Source organism: Heteronotia binoei, chromosome 3 (genome assembly GCF_032191835.1).
Source record: "Heteronotia binoei isolate CCM8104 ecotype False Entrance Well chromosome 3, APGP_CSIRO_Hbin_v1, whole genome shotgun sequence".
Classification (NCBI taxonomy): domain Eukaryota; kingdom Metazoa; phylum Chordata; class Lepidosauria; order Squamata; family Gekkonidae; genus Heteronotia; species Heteronotia binoei.
In genome coordinates this window covers 133,458,552-133,474,981 of record NC_083225.1, presented here as the reverse complement: position 1 = coordinate 133,474,981, position 16,430 = coordinate 133,458,552, and the positions used below count along the sequence as shown (strand labels likewise).

Sequence of the window (16,430 nt, the reverse complement as noted above, 5' to 3'; positions counted from 1 at the left end):
TTTATGTGGCATTGAGTCAGTTCTGGCGGCCACTGGCCCCCCACACACAGGCCTTCCATGTGGGCCCCCCAACCCCACAAGGAAGCGTCTGTTGTGATAGTCACAGTAGAAGTCGGGAGATGGAAGAGAGCTCCCTGACAGATGTTGTTCTCTGACTCCCACCACTGTAGCGTCTGGAGTGTCACAGATGGGATGACGAACCTCTTTCGAGGTGAGTCTCTGAGTGGGCGAAACTGGCGAAGAAACCACAACTGCAGGCCTCTCATCCTCAGTTTCGCAAAAAGTAGCACGCTTGTTGTCGCCACCATTAGCCCCAGCATCTGCTGAAGCTGCTGCGCTGTGCCCCACTTTCGCCTCTGTAGAAGCCGTACCAGACCAATAATGTCCCTCGCTCTCTGCGGAGGCAGGTATGTGAGATGCTGGTTCGTATCCAGCAAAGCCCCTATGAACTGCACTGTCCTTGACAGAGTAAGATGAGATTTCTCCAAATTAACCTGTAACCCCAAGGTGTCAAAAAGACGTAGAGTGATAGCAATGTGCACTGACAAACTTTCCCTCGACTTCGCCACAAGGAGCCAGTCGTCGATGTATGGAAAAACGACAACTTCCTGGAGACGGAGATGGGCAGCCACAACGCTCATCATCTTCGTAAACACCCGAGGTGCAGTGGACAGGCCGAACGGAAGGGCTTTGAACTGGAAGTGTTGGGAACCCACTGCAAACCGAAGGAAACGCCTGAACGCCGGATGGATGCTGACGTGGAAGTAGGTATCCTTGAGGTCCAGGGTCGCCATTCAGTCCCCTTGATTGATGAGGGGCAGGATTGTTTGCAGTGTGGACATTCTGAACTCCTGGTACAGAATAAATTTGTTCAGATTCCGAAGATCCATAATTGGTCTTAAGCCCCCGTCCCTCTTGGGGACCAGGAAGTAGCGAGAGTAAAAACCTCCCGTCCTGGCCTCCATCGGAACCCTTTCTATGGCTTGTTTCTGTAGGAGGTTGTTCACTTCTGCCAGCAGAGGTGGGGAAGGGGGAGTGGTAATCACCACGGATTGGTTCGGAATCTGAGCAAACTCTATTTTGTAGCTTTCTTCTATGATGAACAGAGCCCACCTGTCTGTAGAGATCAACTCCCAGGCAGGTAGGAAAGGGTGGAGGCGGATAGATGTTGAATCAGTAGGGACGATGACGCGTGCCACGAGAAAGTCAAAGGCCCTGCTTTTGAGGGCGAGCACCCTTGGATTTGCCAGTGGCCTGAGAACCATATGGTTCCTGTTGTTGCCTGAGTACGATGGTCTGCTGTCAGGCTGGGTGGAACGAGGTCGCCATTGCTGTTCGGGCGAGAACTTTTGATAAGGCTTCTTGGCCCATGGTTCGTGCCACTGCTTCGCCTTGGGAGCTCTGGAGGTGGCCTGCACATCCAGGTTCCTGGAGGTCTTCAGGTTCTAATCTATCTCCTGCAGTGCACTGCCCATGGTGGTGCTGAAAAGGCCATCCCTCTCAAAGGGCAAGTCCTCAACAAAGGCCCTAGTGTCTTGCTGCAGGGCTGTTGACCTTAGCCATGAGTGCCGACAAATGCACACAGCGGACGTGATGGCCTTTGCCGACCCATCCACCATGTGCTTTGCTGCAACCAATTATTGCTTGGCCACGGCAAAGCCTTCTTTCTGCAGCTTCCTAGCAGCAGTCTTTTTGTCCTCGCTCAGGGAAGAGAGAAGAGGGGTGAGTTGTTCCCATACGGAGTATTGATATCTAGCCATGCAAGCTGCATAGTTAGATACCTTTACTCCTAGGGCCTCTGCAGAGTAGACCTTTCTTCCCATATTGTCCAGCTTTTCCCCCTCCTTGTCAGGTGGGGATGAGTGGACCTTACGCGCCTTGGAGGAGGAAGAGACAACCACTGAGTTCGGTTTTGGATGGGCGAAAAGGAACTCAGCACCCGTCTCCTGGACCCTGTACATGTGGTCCAGCCATCTAGATGACACCGGCGTAGAAGATGGTTTCTTCCAGGGCTCCATGACTGCCTGCAGAATCACTTTGGTGACCGGCAAAGCGATTGCTGTGGATGTGTCTCTGCATAATGTCAAAGACATTATCATCCACGACGGGTTGTGGTTGCATCACAGGCAGGGAGAGGGAGGTTGCCATCCTCTTCACCAGGTCGCCATAGGACTTCAGATCCTCCGATGGCAAGATAGGAAGATCCTCGGCTGTATGGGACCCTGGCGAAGGCTCCAAAGCACCTGGGTGTCGGTACCGCTCTCAGAGTCCGACGAGGAAGACTCCCGCTGCACGGAGTGCTCGGAGAGGATCGGCGTCGATTCCCGGATGGGCGAACGGGTCGATGTCGATGGTCGGCGACGAGTTTCAGCCGCTGGGGCAGTACGCCTCTCCGGAGGGATCGATACGGATGGTCTTCGGGAATGGTGTGAAAGCCTCGACATGCAGGATGCCTCCGACTGTTGATCCCACTCCGCAAACTCCCTTGGTGGAAACCACTGATATGGAGGGTAAGGATACGGATAGGTGGGCGGCCACTGCCGCTGCTCCCACGGTGGTTGCGGTGGGAAACGGCGTGGTGCCACGGAGGGCTCTAGCTCCCGTCTGCCTCTAGGTTCCATCGGCGTAGACTGGTCCATCGGCGCCGATGCCTCTACTTCAGAGATCGAACCACTCCCACTATGACGGCGCAACCCGGGTGACGAAGATTGCTGAGTCAATCTCCTGCTCAGACATCGAGAGACGGGGATTCTGAATACTGCCTCTCGATGCCGATGGGCTGTGGCACGGGGATGCCAGGATCTTCCTCGGTGGAGCAGAAGTCATCGGTGCTGAAACGTCGCGAGAAGGCGATAAAGTGCGGGACCTCTTCCGCTTCTCCTTGGACTTGGCCTTCTTCAGAGCGAATGCTCGGGTCCCCAAGTCATCCCGACGCTTCTTGGTGGGCGTGTCCACTGATCCTTCATGGGATCGTTTTGTGCAGGAGTCTCGCTCGATCGGCATTTCGGTCACGATCAGGGTCACATCGGCTGATGTGACCGTCGGGGCCGGAGTGTCTGCCATGGTCGATGCCAACGGGCCTGATGCCGATTTCTGAGGGCGGAGTGCTGACTCTGTTAAGGCAGCCGAAAGCCGTGCCGCCCGGTTCTTCCTCGTTTGCTTAAAGAAGCGGAGACAGTGTGGGCAGGACTCCACGCGGTGTGCTTCACCCAAGCAGAGAAGACACAGAGAATGGCTGTCTGGGGGGGCAATCTTCTTCCCACAAGAGCGGCAGGATTTGAAAACCTCCCAACGTCTTTCCATAGACGTCAGTCGCAAAAAAACCCACTCAGAGTCCTCTGAGGGGAAAAAAAAATTGGGGAAAACAAACGGGGGGAAAGGCCCCGAAGGGCAGTCCAACAAATACACACAAAACTTTTTTTTTTACTATCTAAACTAACTATCTACGCTAAGAAAAACAACAAACGGGCTATATACAATGATAAAGGCAAAAAACCGATATCTCACCGACCGGGGACACGAAAGGCAAACCTCTCCACGCAGCGGTCAGAAAGGAACTGGTGGGATCCCCGTGGTGGTGCCGGTGAGCATGCATACTGGGACGCCTGCGCATGCCCATTGGCGCCGAGTGCAGAAAAATCCCGGGCTTTTCAGATACCGATTCGGGATCGGCGCAGGCGCTCTATCCCATGAGTGTAAAGCACAGAGACTACGAAGAAGATCTATACTCTGCTAAATCTCTAACATGTTCCAATCCTTTAATCATTCTAGTTGCCCTTTTCTGCACTTTTTCTTTTTTGAGGTGCGGTGACCAGAATTGCACACAGTATTCCAAATGAGACCGCACCATCGATTTATACAGTGGTGTAATGATACTGGCTGATTTGTTTTCAATTCCCTGCCCAATAATTCCCAGCATGGCATTGGCCTTTTTTATTGCAATCGCACACTGTCTTGACATTTTCAGTGAGTTATCTACCACGACCCCGAGATCTCTCTCTTGGTCAGTCTCTGCCAGTTCACATCCCATCAACTTGTACTTGTAGCTGGGATTCTTGGTCCCAATGTGCATTACTTTGCACTTGGCCACACTGAACCTCATCTGCCATGTTGACGCCCACTCACCCAGCCTCAACAGATCCCTTTAGAGTTCCTCACAATCCTCTCTGGTTCTCACCACCCTGAACAATTTAGTGTCATCTGCAAATATGGCCACTTCACAGCTTACTCCCAACTCCAAATCATTTATGAACAAGTTAAAGAGCATGGGACCCAGTACTGAGCCCTGCGGCACTCCACTGCTTACCGTCCTCCACTGCGAAGACTGCCCGTTTATTCTCACTCTCTGCTTCCTATTAATTAGCCAGTTTTTGATCCACACGAGGACCTGTCCTTTTACTCCATGACTCTCAAGCTTACTAAGGAGCCTTTGATGAGGAACTTTATCAGAAGCTTTCTGGAAGTCAAGGTAAACAACATCGATTGGGTCTCCTTTGTCCATATGCTTGTTCACCCCCTCAAAGAAATGTCACAGGTTAGTGAGACAAGATCTTCCCTTACAGAACCCATGCTGAGTCTTCCTCAATAATTTTTGTTCATCAATGTGCCTAATTCTCTCTTTAATAATAGTCTCCACTAACTTTCCTGGTATTGAAGTCAGATTGACCTGCCTGTAATTTCCCGGATCTCCTCTGGAACTCTTTTTAAAGATGGAGGTGACATTTGCTACCTTCCAGTCCTCAGGTACGGAGGCAGATATCAATGAAAGATTACATATTTTTGTCAGAAGATCCACAAGTTCAACTTTGAGTCCTTTCAGAACTCTTGGATGTATGCCATCTGGACCTGGTGACTTATTAGTTTTTAATTCGTCTATCAGTTGTAGGACCTCCCCTCTTGTCACCTCAATCTGACTCAGGTCTTTCAACACCCCTTCCAAAATAAGTGGTTCTGGAGCGGGCAAACACTTCTTGTCCTCCACAGTGAAGACGGAGGCAAAAATGCATTCAGCTTCTCAGCCATCTCCCTATCCTCCTTCAGTAATCCTTTGACCCCTTGGTCATCCAAGGGCCCCACAGCCTCCCTGGCTGGTTTCCTGCTTCGAATATATTTGAAGAAATTTTTATTGTTGGTCTTTATGTTTTTTGCAGTGTGCTCCTCACAGTCCCTTTTTGCCTGCCTGATCACAGTCTTGTATTTGATTTGCCACATCCTGTGTTCCCTTTTATTAATTTCACTGGGACTAGCTTTCCACCGCTTAAAGGAGTCCTTCTTACCTTTTACAGCTTCCATTACTTTGTTTGTTAATTGTGCAGGCCTTTTCTTATACCTGTTTGTGCCTTTCCTAACTTGTGGTATATATTTTATCTGAGCTTCTAGGATTGTAGTTTTAAATAGCCTCCAAGCTTCCCCAAGGGTTTTGACTGTATTTACCTTTCCTTTCAGTTTCCTCTTCACATGCCTCCTCATCTCAGAGAATTTACCCCTTTTAAAGTTAAATGTGGTTGTGCTGGTCTTTTGGGGCAACTCTCTATTTATACATATGGTGAAATCAATAATGTTATGGTCACTGCTCCCAAGTGGTGCAATCACTTTTACATCTCTCACCAAGTCTTGGGCATTACTTAGGACCAAATCCAGGATCGCCCCACCCCTGGTAGGTTCTGAGACCATCTGCTCCATAGCACAGTCATTGAGAGCATCTAGAAACTCAATCTCTTTCTCTCTACCAGAACACATATTGACCCAATCAATCTGCGGGTAGTTAAAATCAGCTATTATGACACAGTTTTTACATTTAGCCACTATCTTTAAGCCTTCCATCATATTATAGTCGTCCTCTATCTTTTGATTGGTGTGCGATAACAAACTCCCATAGTTAAATTTCCTTTTGGGCCCTCTATTTCAACCCAAAGCATTTCTAGAAGAGAATCTAATTCTCTGACTCAGTCTTACTGGACTGTATGCCCTCTCTGACATACAGAGCCACCCCACCTCCAACCCTTCCTTCCCCATCCTTCCGATATAACTTATATCCAGGAATCACCGTGTCCCACTGATTCTCCTCATTCCACCAAGTTTCTGAAATTCCCACAATGTCTATGTTCTCTCTCAACACTAAACATTCCAACTCACCAATTTTACTTCAAACACTTCTAGCATTTGCATTGCATACAAACTTCTATAATTTCCCAGGCAAGCTAAGTCCGCCACCTTCCTCCTGCTGCCTCGAGACTTTGGCAGACAGTCCATACTGTTTGTCACCATCTCAGTGGACAACTCTGATCCATTACCCGGTAGAAAAGTAACAGCTAACCCTTCATCTCTTTGAGATGAGTCCTCCCGAACCAGAGACATTTCATCTCCTGTCGGCTTTCCCCCAAGATTTAGTTTAAAAACTGTCTGCCGCCTTTTTGATTTTAAGCGCCAGCAGCCTGGTTCCATCTGGGGACAAGTGGAAACTGTCTCTTTTGTACAGCTCCCGCTTGTTTCAGAAAGCATCCCAGTGCCTAACAAACTTAAACCCTTCCTCCTTATACCATTGTCTCATCCACACATTGAGACTTCTAATTTGTGTCTGTCTCTCCTGCCCTGCACGTGGAACAGGTAGCACTTCTGAGAAGGCTACCTTGGAGGTCCTGGCCTTAAGTCTCCCGCCTAGCAGCCTAAATTTTTCCTCCAGGACCTCATGACTACATTTCTCCACATGGGTGGTGCCAACATGCACCACAACCACTGGCTTCTCCCCAGCACTGTCTATCAGCCTATCTACTACACGCATAATGTCCGCTACCTTCGCACCAGGCAGGCAAGTCACCATATGGTCAGTATGCGGTTTTGCCACCCAGCTGCCTACCTGCCTAAGGATCGAATCACCAGCTACCAAGAACCCCCCCCCCTCTCCCTCCCCAGGGATGGTTCCTTGGTGCGAAAGGATTCCCGCTCACCAACTGAAGAAGAGGTTCCTTCTGAGGGCGCATTCTCGTTATCCTCAGCACGGTGCCCTGTTCCCTCTCGACCCTCATGCTCCCTGGCAGCAACGGGGCTACCACGTTCAGAGCAGGGCTCTTCTAATACGCCCCCTGGGTTCCTGGTCCTTTCAGAGCCCCCAGGCTAAGAGCCACAGGCCAAGATCCCTTAACTCTCGCTATATAAAGAGATAGATATGCACACACACATACATCTATATTTTCCTCTTCCTCTATTACCACCGCTGCATACTTTGTTGAGGTTTCCATCTGAGGTCTTATTGTATATGTATTTATTTGTCATTAAGACAGGGAAACAGGGGAACAAGAGGAAGAGAGAAATATAGATGTTATACAGATCCAGGGCTTTTTTTGAGCAGGAATGCAGTTCCAGTTGGCTTGGTGTTAGGGGGTGTGACCCAATATGTAAACAAGTTCCTGCTGGGCTTTTTCTACAAAAAAACCCCTATGTGAAACAATGGTTATGTCAGAAGTGTGACCTGATATGCAAATGAGTTCCTGCTGGGTTTTTAATACAAAAAAAGCTCTGTACAGACCCCTAACTTATTCATAACAAGGACGGTTAGCATAAGAGTAAATATAGAACTTTGATGGACATTTAAGATACACATATATAACATTCAAAATTTTTTATATATTATGCTTATAATTAAAGTTATAAATAAAGTTACTAATATTAACTGGTAGACATTAAATGTTACATTATGTGTTCCGTTATATGCATTCTGGGCTATTTTATTGACAGTCTTTATTCTAATAATCCTAGTATAAAGTTTTTACCACTTCTGCATGCTTTATTGAGCTTTCCACGATACTTTCTAGATCCCTTTCCCACTCCAGTCCATATCTGTGTGTGTGTAAAATATTCACATTGTAGCTTGCTATGTGCTTGTCCACTCACCCAATTAGAGTTGGGAGACCATTTGGGGTTTTACCATCTTGAATAAATTTAGGGGGTTTGTGCAAGCTGGGCTTTTTAACTGCTCACCCCACAATCCCAGATAATTTATAAGTTAAATAGTGTCAGTCCCAGTATAGACATCTGGGCATCTTACTCAGGCCCGTAGCCATGGAAGGGCCCGGGGGGGACAGGCCCCTCCACTCAAACCCCCTTTCCAGCTATATGACCCCTCCATTGCTCTGCCACCGCTGCTTTGGCGGCCCTGATCTCCCCACCACTCTGACCCCCTCCCTCCTCCGCGGTGCCTCCCCCTCCCTCCTTCCCACCCACCTACCTGGTAAAGTGCCAGCTCTCGGCTCCGTGCTCCCCCCCCCCCAGCTGCCAACCAGCAGGAAAAGTGGCACTGAGGCTGATGGCTTCTCTGTCGGCTTTCTGGCACTCTCAGCACCTTCAGCGCTGGAGCACTGGCAGCGGGAAGGACTCACTGCCGGTGCCCCAGCACTGGGGGAGGGGCCCTCTTTGAAAGAACCCGAAGCTGAGAGCTGGCACTTTACCTAGTGGGAGGGAGGGGGAGGCGCTGTGGAGGAGGGCGGGGGCCTCTTTAAAAGAGCCCCGGGAGCCAGCGCTTTACCAGGTGGGTGGGTGGGAGAGAGCGGGAGGGCCGTGGAGGAGGGGGGGCTGACGGAGCGGTGGGGAGATTGGGGGCTGCTATAGCAGCGGCAGTGGAGAGAATGGGGGCCACCAGAGTGGGGGGGCCCTCCACCTAAATTTTTTTCCACCAAAAATTTTCTGGCTACAGCCCTGATCTTACTGCTTGCTTTCTTGCATTGTGAGAACTGTACATTTTTTGTACTTTCTGCTTCCTAATTAATCCCTTATTCAGTGAATTCTAAATTTATTCAAGAAGATTTTGGATTTGGATTTATATCCCGCCCTATACTCTGAATCTCAGAGCAGTCACAATCTCCTCTACCTTCCCCCCCCCACAACAAACACCCTGTGAGGTAGGTGGAGCTGAGAGTGCTTTTATAGCAGCTGCCCTTTCAAGGACAGCTTCTATGAAACTAAGGCTGACCCAAGGCCATCTCAGCAGGTGCAAGTGGAGGAGTGGGGAATCAAACCTGGTTCTCCCAGATAAGAGTCCACGCATTTATCCATTACACCAAACTGGCTCTCTTCAAGGTGGGATGTAGGTTTTCCAGGGCAGTATTCAAATTTAAAAGTTACATAAAGTTACATAATTTAAATATTTAAATATGCTCACAAAAAAACTCAAATGTATCAAGTACAAAACTATATACAGGCAGTGGAGTTTGCCATGCTTCATGTCCCACATTTACGCCATTTAACATGGTTAATTGGCAGTACAACCGCCCTGATAACTAATAAGACTATATTTACATGTGTGGGGCAGAAATTTTCCTACAGAAAAATATAGTATTGAACATTTTCCACCCCACCCCACTGACGATGGAACTCTCAAAACCTTTTTGGAAGTTGAGATACATGTATACTGGATCACCCTTATTTGTGTGCTTCTTAACACACAACTCAAAAAAGCTGGTAAGCTGAAGCTTTCATTGGTGGCAGCTGATTGATTGTTCCTCAGTAAAGCTTGTTCTGTACATTTTAACAATTCTATTTTTAAAGTTTTCCATCCAGAACAGAAAGTAAACTTGCAGGTCTGTAATTTCCTAGAATCCCTTGTTTTAAGTTCTAATGTTTACTATTTTTCAGCCCTCTGGTAAGCAGGGCTTTTTTTGAGCAGGAACACAGTTCCGGCTGGCTTGGGATAAGGGGGTGTGGTCTAATATGCAAATGAGTTCCTGCTATGCTTTTTCTGCACAAAACCCTGTGTGAAACAATGGTAACATCAGGGGTGTGGTCTAATATGCAAATGACTTTCTGCTGGGCTTTTTCTACAAAGAAAGCCCTGCTGCTAAGTATGTCAGTTTTAGTGACAAATAGCACATACCTGCCAGGTTAGTACTCAAATAATTATTTGAATGCCATGTGAATCCACTTGTTAATTTTTAATTTACCAGTTAGCTCTAGAATGTCTGTTTCAGTGAGTTTCAAACAATCTTCAATATAGCAGCTCTTCTGTAGCCATTAGTCCAACAGCGTCTGCAGTGAAGTCTGAGAAAATTAGCTTCTCTGCATTCTCCTTCAGCGGTCTTTGCCATCTAAATGGTTCTGTTACTATCCTCAGAAAAACCCTGTGAAGCAGGCTGTGCAGCAGCAAGGCCTCTTGCAGGAAATCACTAATCCAATTGAAAAGTTGAACTTCAGTCTGACTTTTAAACCCAATGTTGTATTGACTGCATCATGGTAAGGATGGCATACATCAAAGGTGAAATTATGAATCTCCTGACAAAAATATGTAATCTTTCATTAAAATCTGCCTCCGTTCCTGAGGACTGGAAAATAGCTAATGTCACCCCCATCTTTAAAAAGGGTTCCAGAGGAGATCCGGGAAATTACAGGCCAGTCAGTCTGACTTCAATACCAGGAAAGTTAGTGGAGACTATTATTAAAGAGAGAATTAGGCACATGGATGAACAAAAATTATTGAGGAAGACTCAGCATGGGTTCTTTAAGGGAAGATCTTGCCTCACTAACCTGTTACATTTCTTTGAGGGGGTGAACAAACATGTGGACAAAGGAGACCCAATCGATGTTGTTTACCTTGACTTCCAGAAAGCTTCTGATAAAGTTCCTCATCAAAGGCTCCTTAGAAAGCTCGAGAGTCGTGGAGTAAAAGGACAGGTCCTCTTGTGGATCAAAAACTGGCTAATTAATAGGAAGCAGAGAGTGAGTATAAATGGGCAGTCTTCACAGTGGAGGATAGTAAGCAGTGGGGTGCCACAGGGCTTAGTACTGGGTCCCATGCTCTTTAACTTGTTCATAAATGATTTGGGGTTGGGAGTGAGCAGTGAAGTGGCCAAGTTTGCAGATGACACTTAATTGTTCAGGGTGGTGAGAACCAGAGAGGATTGTGAGGAACTCCAAAGGGATCTGTTGAGGCTGGGTGAGTGGGTGTCAATGTGGCAGATGAGGTTCAATGTGGCCAAGTGCAAAGCAATGCACATTGGGGCCAAGAATTCCAGCTACATATACAAGTTGATGGGGTGTGAACTTGCAGAGACTGACCAAGAGAGAGATCTTGGGGTCGTGGTAGATAACTCACTGAAAATGTCAAGACAGTGTGCGATTGCAATAAAAAAGGCCAATGCCGTGCTGGGAATTATTAGGAAGGGAATTGAAAACAAATCAGTCAGTATCATAATGCCCCTGTATAAATCGATGGTGCGGTCTCATTTGGAATACTGTGTGCAATTCTAGTCACCGCACCTCAAAAACGATATAGCATTGGAAAAAGTCCAGAAAAGGGCAACTAGAATGATTAAAGGGTTGGAACACTTTCCCTACAAAGAAAGGTTAAAATGCTTGGGGCTTTTCAGCCTTGAGAAATGTTGACTGCAGGGTGACATGATAGAGGTTTACAAGATAATGCATGGGATGGAGAAAGTAGAGAAATAAGTACTTTTCTTCCTTTCTCACAATACAAGAACTCGTGAGCATTCGATGAAATTGCTGAGCAGTCAGGTTAAAATGGATAAAAGGTACTTCTTCACCCAAAGGGTGATTAACATGTGGAATTCACTGCCACAGGAGGTGGTGGCGGCTACAAGCATAGACAGCTTCAAGAGGGGGTTAGATAAAAATATGGAGCAGAGGTCCATCAGTGGCTATTAGCCACAGTGTGTATATATATATATAATTTTTTTGGCCATTGTGTGACACAGAGTGTTGGACTGGATGGGCCATTGGCCTGATCCAACATGGCTTCTCTTATATTCTTATCTCTATCTCTCTCCCCCTCTTGCTCTCTCTCCCCATCTATCTCTCTATCTCTATCTATTTGTACATACGTATGTGTGTATGTATATATATGTACGTGTGTGTATAAAATGAGAGTAAGGACTGTCAATAAACTAGCCAGTAATGCCTATGTGTATTGTCAATAGCGTAGTTGGAATTCTGTGCAGTTCTGGTCACTCCCATCTGAAAAATGAATTGCAGATGTGTATAAAAAAGAGTAACAAGTTGGTCAAGGAACTAGGAACACAATTTTACTACTGAGAAAAGCTAAACTTGTTCAATTTATGTAGGTTTTTTTTAAAGAGGTAAAGAGACACATTCATGGATTGTGCTCAGAAAGTAGATAGAGAATTTCTAATAGTAGAGTTTGGGATTGCCCAGTGCAATTGATAAGCAGTAGATACAGGGCAGACAAACCAAAGGCCACCTTCACCAGATTCAGTGATAGTTTCTAGGTTGCTCTAAAAGCAAATCAGATCAACTCATGAGGACTAGGCATCAATGGCTAAACAGAACACTCATATTCACAGGCAGTACATAACTGACTACTACTTGCTAGGGGCTATTATAGCAGCAGAGAGTCTTCATACTATGCTTCATCCAGCAAACAAAGTACTAGATTATATGCAGCTGGGCTCTTCCTTCTGGTTTACACAGGGAGCATTTTCATGTATTAACAACACTGTATAAAGATCACCATTTGTTTATTTTTTGTGCATACCAATAATAGTGTGGATGTACAATCTATTTTTTTCCCTGTGCACTCACTCACCCTAATAGCACTAAGACTTGTAAATAGAGGTTAGACTTTAAGTCTAGTTCTGGTGTAACATTTTGTACACAATGGCTTTCAACCAATGCACAAAAATATTTCATCAGACTAGGTTATTTACATAGCTTGCAAAGGCAACAATGAACTCCACCAATACCTCCCTACAACAATCTACATCCAAGTTAAGTGAAAGAAGCAGCAACAGTCTTTATATATGCACATGCACAAAATTCAAAGCAACGCCACAGGTATATATCACTATTGAATTGACTCATTACTTTTTGTTGGAGTTTATGTGATATGGAATTAGACTGCATATCTGAAGCTGTTGTGCCTACATATTAACTGGAGAATCAGTCAGACATAGTGGCTGAAGTTGAGGATTGGGATCTGAGAGACTAAGTTCAGGTCCTTGCTCCACTGGGAAGCTCATAGGATGTCCCTGGGTTAGTGACTCTCTCAGTCTAACCTACCTTACAGGATTGCTGACAAGGTAAAATGGAGATAAGATTGATGTATGCCACCTTCAGCTGCATGGAGGAATGGTGGTATAAGCGCTTACTACATAAAAATACTTGAGGGCAAGCCCTGCTTAGCTTCCAGGCTTGGGCTCACCTGTAGTTTCCAGATCAGGGCAAAACTATGATAAACTTCCTGCACTGACTTATTTCAGTGGCTGACAAAGAAAGCATGAAGCTCTAGACAGGGGTGTCAAACATGTGGCCCAGGGGCCAAATGAGGCCCCTGGAGAACTCCTATTAGGCCCCTGAACAACTGGCTGTTATCTGCTTCCTTCTCCCTCTCTCTTGCTTCCTTCTGCATCTCAGGTTGCTTTGCAAGGCTTGCTTAATCACACAAGAGCTACAGAGCAAAACCTTGATTTTTTCCATTAGGTTGAGGCTCCTCTCCCTCCTGGTCTCCTGGGGAGGGAGGAAAAGAGCCAGAGCTTCCTTTGCCCAGTTCCCTGGATCCCATGGGAGAAATACAAAAAAAGCACCTTTAATACCAACAAGTGCTAATGTTTTAAGCAGGTTTTATTTTAAGGTTTTTTTAAAAAAATCTTTAGTCATGTTTGTATGTGTCCTTTAAAAAGTTTTTATCTCTGCTACCTAAAATAGGTACACACATGGCCTGGCCTGACCTACAAGCTCTAATTTAGGTCAGATCTGGCTCTCATAACAAATGAGTTTGACATTCCTCCTTAGAAATTGATTAAATGGAAGATGCCTCAGTTACACAATAATATTTTAGTACAGATACAGTGAAGAATTTCAATAATGTGTTTTTAACTTTTAATTTTCCAGCAAAAGCATCCACTCACCAGCATAAGGAAAGGCATCTTCATCCTGATTAAGAGAAGTGAAGTACCTATCATTTCCTCCATGCTGGGCCTTCGATCTCTGCAGTGCAGACAAAATCAGAAGAGAAAGTTACATACACATTCAGCCTTAAAACAGACTCTCAAGCTCTCATTTTGCCACATTTTCAAGATGCCTACATAAGACATGATAAAGAAGAATACAGTGGCTAATATGCCTGTGTGCCTACAGGTGAATCCACTACTAATCCACACATTTTTAGTAGCTATGTGTAATAGTAAAAAGATTTATATTCTGGTTAACAGAACTATTTCCATAGATATGTGATGACTGTAGCATTTCTGTTAGGAACAACTACAGCACTCTTCCACATTATAAATACACACTGCTTTATTTTTCCAGGAGGATTAAAAGTTGCAACAGAAGATAAAACAATCTGTTAACTTAAAGAGCTGACCTGAAATCTTCCAGCATCCAGTACTACCATCTTAGGGTTCACTGTATTTTTGGAATCCTTGTCACACACGGGTAAATGAGATGAAGTTAGTGGGATGCCATATAGGTCAGCCAGAGAACTGCTGATACAATATCTATATGGAAAACAAAGAAAAGCACTGTAATGTCACATTCCTCGTATTCTAAAAAGACTGAAATCCATAATTACAACTACAGCTGACAATATAAACTGAATTAGCCAAAACGAACAATGAGAGCAAGACGAAAGTACACTTCAACTTCAAAGTACACTTCAACTTCAAAAAATACACTCACAACTTAAAAAGACATTTTCTTAGTGACAAAACAACTTAAGCAGACAAAACACATACAATGCAATATGCAGAAATATCTTCAGATTATACTTTAAAGTAACCAGTCCCCATACAAAGCGTGAAATGGGGCCAATATTAATGCTACCCCACAGGAATAAGAGGATATTTTTAGATTTATTAGTACTCACGCAGTTTTCTTGCAAGTAGCAAGGGCACAGAACAGTATATCATTCTCCTCATGCCATTTGCACCTATGAATAAATTAAACTTTCATGAAAAGTCAGAATGTCTAATATACACTTCGGCACTGAGACAGTGTTCTGAGCTCTGGGTAAGATCCTACTGTACTTCCATCTACTCTAAGATCAGGTGTTGGAAAAATCTTCAGGATTGTAACGTAACACTTTCAACAGCCTAGTCACAAAACACAGTTGAAAATAACTCAAGAGATCTGTAAAGGATTCTCAACAGTGTAATCTGGCACTGTAAATATCAGTTCTAATTCTATCACCAAACATATTTACCTTAAAGAGATGATACTGTAAGGCAACTCAAATTAAATCCAGGTGGGTAAGAACATAAGAGAAGCCATGTTGGATCAGGCCAATGGCCCATCCAGACAAACACTCTGTGTCACACAGTGGCCAAAAAAAAATTATATACACACAAACACACACACTGTGGCTAATAACCACTGATGGACCTCTGTTCCATATTTTTATCTAAACCCCTCTTGAAGGTGGCTATGCTTGTGGCCTCCACCACCTCCTGTGGCAGTGAATTCCACATGTTAATCACCCTTTGGGTGAAGAAGTACTTCTTTTTATCCGTTTTAACCTGTCTGCTCAGCAATTTCATCGAATGCCCACGAGTTCTTGTATTGTGAGAAAGGGAGAAAAGTACTTCTTTCTCTACTTTCTCCATCCCATGCATTATCCTGTAAACCTCTATCATGTCACCCGGCAGTCGACGTTTCTCCAAGCTAAAGAGTCCCAAGCGTTTCAACCTCTTCATAGGGAAAGTGTTCCAGCCCTTTAATCATTCTAGTTGCCCTTAGCTGTGTAGCTGTGTTGGTCTGAAGCAATAGAATAAAGTTAGAGTCCAGTGCCACCTAAGCCCAACAAAGTTTTATTCAAGGTATAAGCTTTTGTGTGCATACACACTTCTTCAGATACAATGAAATGGAAAAAAAACATTCAAACCTATAGACGGGGCTGAAAAGCAAATCAGCATATTGCATGATATTGACATTTTCAGACAAATCAGGAACAACGAGCCAAGTATTCAGAGTCAACATCTGTATGGATCTAATTAAAGGGGAACAACTTTGAAGCAATAAATAGGTCAAAATAGGAGATAAGTATCTAAGATAATCTTTTCTAATTGTGGGAAAATTAACTGAGATTCCTTTATGATGTCCCATCCATCACCCCTCAAGCATGAAGGTAACAAACAGCATTTTTTCTTTAGGTTGGGGTGGAATGCAGTATATTTCAAGTTTCATTGCATTATATTACAATCACTTTATGTTGTTCTAAATACTATACCAATATGTTGTTCTTTAGGGGTGCTTTGTCAGAAAAAAAATCCATTCCTATATATTGCATTGCACTACAAACAGTATTCCACTATATTACTCAAAAGGGGGGGAAGGGAAGATGACGACATTGGATTTGTATCCCACGCTCTACTCTGAATCTGAGTCTCAGAGTGGCTCACAATCTTCTTTACCTTCTCCCCCACAACAAACACCCTGTGAGGTAGGTGGGGCTGAGAGAGCTCTCACAGAAGCTG

The 16,430-nt window shown here is 45.1% G+C and overlaps 1 protein-coding gene across 1 annotated transcript in view; it reads right to left on the bottom strand.

The window, feature by feature from the left end:
- MAEL (maelstrom spermatogenic transposon silencer) overlaps positions 1–16,430 on the bottom strand; it is a 42,136-nt gene that overhangs the window by 4,874 nt on the left and 20,832 nt on the right. Inside the window, exons 9-11 of the mRNA XM_060234465.1 lie at positions 14,825–14,887; positions 14,324–14,456; positions 13,869–13,947 (exon numbers count right to left, since the gene is read on the bottom strand). Coding sequence (XP_060090448.1) covers positions 13,869–13,947; positions 14,324–14,456; positions 14,825–14,887 — 275 coding nt within the window. The remainder of the gene's footprint in view (positions 1–13,868; positions 13,948–14,323; positions 14,457–14,824; positions 14,888–16,430) is intronic.